Source organism: Sorex araneus, chromosome 2, assembly GCF_027595985.1.
Source record: "Sorex araneus isolate mSorAra2 chromosome 2, mSorAra2.pri, whole genome shotgun sequence".
In the NCBI taxonomy this organism is placed as follows: Eukaryota; Metazoa; Chordata; class Mammalia; order Eulipotyphla; family Soricidae; genus Sorex; species Sorex araneus.
Window position 1 is genome coordinate 306463187 of NC_073303.1, and position 8009 is coordinate 306471195.

The 8009-nt window shown below is 40.2% G+C and overlaps 1 protein-coding gene across 1 annotated transcript in view; it reads left to right on the forward strand.

Annotated features, from left to right (window-relative positions):
* Window positions 1–7418, forward strand: part of NCEH1 (neutral cholesterol ester hydrolase 1) — an 89082-nt gene extending 81664 nt beyond the window's left edge. The window contains exons 4-5 of the mRNA XM_004603104.2: window positions 54–225; window positions 3459–7418. Coding sequence (XP_004603161.2) covers window positions 54–225; window positions 3459–4076 — 790 coding nt within the window. The 3' untranslated portion in view covers window positions 4077–7418. The remainder of the gene's footprint in view (window positions 1–53; window positions 226–3458) is intronic.
* Window positions 7419–8009: the final 591 nt, after the last annotated feature.

An 8009-nucleotide genomic window follows, 5' to 3' on the forward strand; every position in this document is an offset into this window, starting at 1 on the left:
AAAAATCAAGAGTTGGTAAAGTCCTTAAGTGTATGTAATTTGTGTCTTCACAGATACCGCCTAGTTCCAAAGGTTTATTTTCCTGCACAAATCCAGGATGTTGTACGTGCCACGAAATATTTCCTTCGACCAGAAGTCTTACAGAAATATTCGGTTGACCCAAGCAGAGTTGGCATTTCTGGTGACAGTGCCGGGGGAAATCTGGCCGCAGCCTTGAGCCAACAGGTAAGAAAACAACCCCCACCCCCACCCCCCTGCCCTGTGCGGGTCTGGTGGTAGGGTATGCAATCAGATACAATAGACTAACCAATTCTCCATTCCAAGGGCAAAGGCTTAGCCAGAGCACTGGTCCCTTGGTGGCCTAAATACTCTGATGCCTTCACATGGATAACTTGCAGAAATCTGTTTGAAGTAAGAGGAGCACTAAGTGTCCTCTCTGAATCTTTTTTTGTAAAGACCCCTGATGGTAGTGTAAAAGGAGAACTGACATTCAGCAGACCACTCTGTAGCTAGAGACATGTGTAGACATTCAGCACCCCTCACTCCTTTTACCTGTTGGATTAAAAATTGGAATCTTTAGCTTAAAATCCAATGGGTGAAGACCAGAGTGATAGTACAGTGAGTAGGGCACTTGTCTTGCACATGAACCAACCTAGGTTCGATCCTTGGCACCCTGTATGGTCCCCAAGCCTGGCAGGAGTGATCCCTGAGTGCTGAGCCAGTAGTAAGCCCTGAGCATCAGTGGGTGTGACCCCCTCCAAAAACCAAAAAAGATAAATAAAACCAATTGTTTAGAATGTTTATTTCTGTAATTGGAGCCAATTTTTTTAATTTAAAAATTATATTAGGGGCTGGAGCAATAACACAGCGGGTAGGGAGTTTGCCTGGCACCTGGCCGACCCAGGTGTGATTCCCAGCATCCCATATGGTCCCCCGAGCACCGCCAGGAGTAATTCCTGAATGCATGAGCCAGGAGTAACCCCTGTGCAACACTGGATGTGACCTTAAAAGCAAAAAATAGCAATAATAATTTAAAAATTAATAAATAAAAATTATATTATCTTTTTAATATAAAAATATTAAATGGCTCAAGAACTTTAAATATTATAAGTCAGTTTGAATGTTACCTGGTTAAGTTTTTGAAAACACTGTCTCTATCAATACCTAAAGTTTTGACTTTGAGTAAACTCAAAGATAAGTACACTTTTGCCCTTTTATGGATTCAGTAATTTAAGATAACATCCCTGTCTTTTCACCTTCAAATTTCTTTTGATATTCTCAAAGAGCATCTGCCTCTGTATTTCTGCTGTATTTTGGGTTCCTTTCATTTATAATAATTAAAGAACTTGCTTCTTCACTGGGTAGTGGAAAGTTTGCTGTTTACATGTACAAATGTGTGTGGCAAGAATAAAATCCTGGAGCAGGGGGAAGCATCATAGGCTTTCAAACCAAATGAGAACGGAGGGGGGATGCTCCCCTCGCCCCCTAACCTCACTGACAGCTGCCGAACTTTGAGTAAGTCCTCTCACCTTTCTGAGCCTCAGGAAAATAAGGATTAGTTGTCGCCTGAGATGCTTAGTGCTATGATATACAAGCAACATTTGGTACATAATAATAGTGAGGTTTACTGCTCATTTCTTCTTGCTTTTATAAAACCAGTTACATCTTCCCTCAAGAATGGGGCTCTAAAGTTTGGGTGTGACCACATATCCACCAAGATCTTTGAGATATTTATGGATTAAATGACTTAAATATACTGGAATTATTTAAGGATACTTACCTGTTTCTTGGACTGGAGTGATAGCACAGCGGGTAGGGCATTGGCCTTGCACGTAGCTGACCCAGGTTCAATTCCTCCGCCCTTCTCAGAGAGCCCGGCAAGCTACTGAGAGTATCCCGCCTGCATGGCAGAGCCTGGCAAGCTCCCCGTGGTGTATTCGATATGCCAAAAACAGTAACAACAAGTCTCACAATGGAGACATTACTGGTGCCCACTCGAGCAAATATATGAACAATGGGACGACAGTGCTACAGTGCTACCTGCTTCTTAGGTGTTCCATGAAAAATAAGTCACTTTAGATACAAAATTACAAATGAAGTAATATAGTCGCAGGGGAGACCTGAAATAAATGAGAGCCGTGGACCTGTGGGGTTCCTTCCTATTCCCACTGAGTCACGTTGGGCAGGAGCCCCACTGTACCAGCTCCCATGCTCCTCAGTGGTCGGCAGGGAGCAAGGCCAGCACATTCCAGTCCTCTCCCTAACCAAGTGTAAGGACCCAGACACTCTGGAGGAGGTAGACTCAGGTCTTCCTAATGCTCACAGTTAGGGCCCCTAGATGAGCCCTCTGGGATTTTTTTTAAAATTTTATTGAATCACCGTGAGATAGTTACAAGCTTTCATGTTTGGGTTACAATCTCACAATGATCAAACACCCATCCCTCCACCAGTGCACATTCCCCACCACCAATATCCCGGGTATATACCCCTTTCCTACCCTCTCCCTGCCTCCATGGCAGACAATACTCCCCATACTCTCTACTTTGGGGCATTATGGCTTGCAACACAGACACTGAGAGGTCATCATGTTTGGTCCATTATCTACTTTCGGCACGCATCTCCCATCCCAACTAGTTCTTCCAGCCATCATTTTCATAGTGATCCCTTCTCTATTCCATCTGCATTCTCCCCTCCGCTCATGAAGCAGGCTTCCAGCTATGGGGCAATCCTCCTGGCCCTTGTCTCTACTGTCTTTGGGTGTCAGCCTCATGTGATGCTACCCTACACTCCACAAATGAGTGCAGTCCCTCTATGTCTGTCCCTCTCTTTCTGACTCATTTCACTTAGCATGATAGTCTCCATGAGATGGTTAAAATAGATATCTCTCTTAGAAGATGTTTCTCTGGGGAACCTTCCGGTCAGCATTTAATGCAAAATCAAGCAAAAATCTACACATTTTTTTCCATCCATATGGCCCAACTGGGTGTGCCAAAGGATAGATACAAATAAAAGGGGTCAGAGTGAGAATACAGAGGGCATGGCACTTGCCATGCTTCCAGCACTCCAGATAGGCCCTCGAGCACCACAGGAATGGTTCCTGGGTGCAGAGCCCAGAATAAGCCCTGAGAATCGTGAGCTATGGCCCCCAAACAAAACAAACAACATACTCATGGAGGTTTAAGGACTTAATAGGTCATGTGACCCCAGAGAGTAAATCCAGTGGATACTCAAAACTACCAGCTTTATATGTCAGATCTCTCCCAGAATTCCCCAGCAGCTTGATAGGGGGATGCTGGCTAATTTATTTTTAAAATTGCCATGCCTGGTAGAAATTTAATCCCTCCCTCCCCCTTCAATGGACTGCTTTAGAGCAAGCTGGTCTACAAGTTTATTAAGTGAGGTTTCTGTAAAGAGAATCATGCGAAATGAAATAATGCATTTTGCTTTCTCTTCTCCAGTTTAATCAAGATGCTAACCTCAAAAACAAGCTCAAACTGCAAGCTTTAATTTATCCGGTTCTTCAAGCTTTAGATTTTAACACGCCCTCTTACCAGCAAAATATGAACACCCCCATCCTGCCCCGTTACGTCATGGTCAAGTACTGGGTGGACTACTTCAAGGGCAACTATGACTTTGTCCAGGCAATGATGGTTAACAATCACACATCACTTGATGTGCAAGAGGCCGCTGCTCTCCGGGGCCGTCTAAACTGGACCTCGCTCTTACCTGCGTCCATCACAAAGAACTACCAACCCGTCATGCAGACCACCGGCAATGCCAGGATCATCAAGGAGATCCCTCAGCTACTGGACGCCCGTTCTGCCCCACTGATTGCAGACCAGGAAGTCCTGCAACACCTCCCGAAGACGTACATTCTGACGTGTGAGCATGACGTCCTAAGGGACGATGGAATCATGTATGCAAAGCGTCTGGAGAGAGCCGGAGTGGAGGTGACCCTCGACCACTTTGAGGATGGCTTCCATGGATGCATGATTTTCACCCGATGGCCTACCAACTTCTCGGTGGGAATCCGGACTAGGAATAGTTACATCAGGTGGCTGAATGAAAACCTGTAAAGAAGTGACATTTCTAGAATGCTTGAGCCCCTCTTGACCTTCTGTACCTGCTTTGGAAACACATGCATCTTAGTCAACTAATTTCCCCCTGGTTACTTAGGATTTGTGGGATCTCTACTCCCTCTGGACTTTATGCTGATTTTTTTTTAATTTAATGCATTGGACTAACTGAAAATCAGAAACCACTGAATCTGGTTCTCTAGGTGGGTCAGACTCTATTCTAGTTTTAGCCAAACTACTACTAACACCCACAGCTAGAGAAAGCAAGAGAAGGAACCAGGACTAGCCTTGGGGCTGTGCCTGCGACAAGAAGTTCTTTTCAGAAGAAAAAATTTCCAGCTGTGGGTGGTGAAATAGTGACTCTAATAAGTTTAAAAAACAAATGTGGGCTCTTCTTCAACTTGCTAGAGTTTACTTGGAGTTCAGAGCAGTGTTAAATCGGTGCACTTGAAGGTCAGATTTGGGTACCAAATGTCCTCTTTCTTTATGGATGGATGGTTTTGTTTCCTATGGGAATTTTGACAGTAGTATTCTAGCAAGGACATATTTCTCAAAGGACTTCTTTCCTTTATAGTGTTTATGAAATGGCTTATCCGCCCGGCTGGATCATAATGATACTTGAAAGTTACTTCCTACGACTCTTATTATAAAATGTGAGGTTGCATGCACTGGATATCTGTATCTTATTAAGTTTTTTTTAGTTATGTTATCTCCTTGAGAGAGAACTTTTAAGAGCAAGCTTATTTAGACTAAGTAAATCTTCCTGTACAGAAGACGAAAATGAAATGCTAATAGTTTCCTAATGAATATTTCTGACATAAAATTATCAAGAGCAGTATAAATATATTTGACATAGAAAAGAAAGTATACTTACTATTGGTATAAAATTATAAAAGTTACTTTCAGAGAGCCTAGTTCTTGGAAACACAATTTTTTTCAATCTACTTGGATTTAAAATGGAACTATTTTGGTATATACAATGTGTTGTTTATTTTTTAAAGTTATTTAATGTTAATATATGTCGCTAGACTTAAGATTTTTCAGGATAATATCTAATGAACATTATTAAAAATAATGATCTTTTAAAAAATCTATCTTAGGGTTTAAAATATGATCCTAGAATTATATACCTTATTATAGTTTTATGAAAATATCAAATAGCTATTAATACTACTATATACTAGGCCTAAATATTTTTGTTTATCTGCATATGCAGATTAAATATTAGAAACTATAGCAACATTTTGTAAAATCCTCTAAATCCGATAGCTTTGGATACACTGCTCCTTTCTGCTCTATCTGGTCAGAGGACACTAGCTGACCTCTTCTTCTGGCTGACCAGCGTGCATTGTCCCTTGGGGCCCTCACGCCTCTTTGCCTCTTTCTAGCCACGTTTAGAAGTTTGCATCATCCATATACACTTAGCTTCATGGGAAGCCTTCACTGCCAGTGGAAATCTTTTTGACACAGCACAAACCTTGAGTCTGATTTGAGTTGATGGCCTCTGCCCTTTGCCCTGCAGCTCTGACTTCTGCTTTCTGGGATTGCAGAGAGCAGTGGTAAGGCCCAATAACATACAAGTGAAGAGAAAGTAAAACCCTTCTTTCTCATTGGAAAGATTTTAGGGCTGAGTAATAGCAAAACTGGTAGAGCACTTGCCTTTCATGCAACTGACCTGGGTTTGATCCCCAGCATTCCATATAGTCCCCTAGCACTGCCAGGAGTAATTCCTAGTGCAGAGCCAGGAGTAATCTCTGAGCACTGCCGAGTGTGCCCCAAAACAAACTTTAAAATAATAATAATAGCACTGTAGCACTGTCCTCCAGTTGTTCATCGATTTGCTCGAGCAGGCACCAATAACGTCTCCATTGTGAGACTTGTTGTTATTGTTTTTGACATATTGAATATGCCATGGGTATCTTGCCAGGTTTCTGCCATGTGGATGGGATACTCTCGGTAGATTGCTGGGCTCTAAAAACATAGAATATTTCATGCTGTTGGCAAAAAATAAACAGACATGCATACCTATTTTTTATTTACTATATATGTCAATATATAGTAAATTTTACATACAAACCAGAGGTAAATGCAGCAGTGTATGTATGTGTCTGCATAAATGCTTATAGATTCATGCAGATTAACTTGTTAGTGTATTTAGACAAGTCACATATCTCTGTTTCTTTTTTTCTTTCTTCTAAAATCAGTTGAATTACTTGATTTAAAACCTTTTGTCACACTGACCAATTATATTGATCTATTCAATGGTATTTTTAAAGTCCTTATTCCATATGCACAACATGCATCATCAAAGATTTGTCCTTAAAAATGGAGATTTTAGTTTTTACTGTTAGTTGCCCTACTCGTTTAATGCTATTTCTTTTGACACTATTGAAGGAACCAATATTTGAACCTATTTTGAGGTTATCTACTTCTAAGAAAGCAAAGATAAGATTTTCCATGCATAGTTTCTTAAAGTGGTATTTCCTGCCTACTCCTCCAAACCCCAGAATTATGAGCCAAAAAATGCTATAGCAATTACAGAAAACAATTGAATCCAGATCTCTAAAGGGCTCTCTCCAGTAAAATGGGGAGTTTAAAAAAAAAAGGGATCAACCACTGTTTCTGATGAAATACTTGAGTTTCATGGAAGTTTTTTTATGTATATATATACATATATACATATATATATGAATAAGTTGTCTAATAGCCTGCACTATATTCCACCTAGAATGAAATTCTTGCTGGAATCATAGCAATCAAAAATCATGGGACACAAAAGACTGAGTTTAGACTAACAAAAACCAAGTTAAAAAGAGTTTAGACAAACCTTGAGTGCTAAGTGCTCCTTTGGGAAGTCTACAGAATTTATGTTCAAGATATCTTGTTTTGGACAACTTCATTTTCTTTAACTTTGATACAAAATAATTTTTATGCTCTGCAGGTTGATGTCTCTTTAGTTGACATACTGATTTGGTTTGATTTTCCTTATTTTTTAAAGCAATTGTCTTTGTAATCACTCTTTGTGAACTATGAACAAATATATGAAGAAACTCTTGAAGTGCTGCAAAATATAATGAAGTGTAGATTAATGTTTTATTACTGTTAAATATTTGTTAAAAATTTAAGAACATTATATAATAATTATCTTGGTGGATAATAATATTTTGTGCATGATCTTCTTATCTTTAACTATTTCCTCATTTCCCACTGCAAAGGGGAAAGCAGATTTTATGAATCTTAGTAGTTAATATATTTTATAAGGTAAAAATCCAGTGTGGATGTAGGCAAGTATGTATATTTTGCCTCGTGTTTTAAAATAAAATGGTTCCATCTGGAAATGTGCCTCTTAGACCTTTGTCTCATTGTCTGGTCCTCATTGCTCACTTCTCTGTATCCCAGACCACTAGCCACAGTTCTTCCTTAACCTGCCCACTGGAGTATTCCTGCTGCATTTTAGTTGGATGAGTGGCCTCCGTGATGAGCTGTGTTGTCTTCCTGGACTCAGTTCCAATGAATATACGTAGAGGCTTTCATATATCAACGCAATCACAGAGTCCAAATATTCAACTCAATTTAACAAATTTCTGGCATTTTCTGCCTGGAGAGATTCCATAATAAGGAGCTCCATCTTCCAAAAATGCCCTCCACTTCAGATCCCAGCCACAAATCCCAGAAGTTCTTTCTGCTTCTAATGGAAGATTGGCGGTTTCCTTGAAGCCTTCCTCAGACTTCAAGAACCCTCTGCAAACCCAGATTGTTACCAGCCTGAGTAACCTTTTACAAATCTAAGGTTCACAAGACTCACCCTCAAAATTAGTTTATTGGCTAAAAGAGCCCATACAAGTCAGAAACATTTTTACTTACCAGAGCACTGATTTATTTCATGCTATTTACTTTAATCAATGTTTGAACCTTATTTTGAAAGGTAAATTA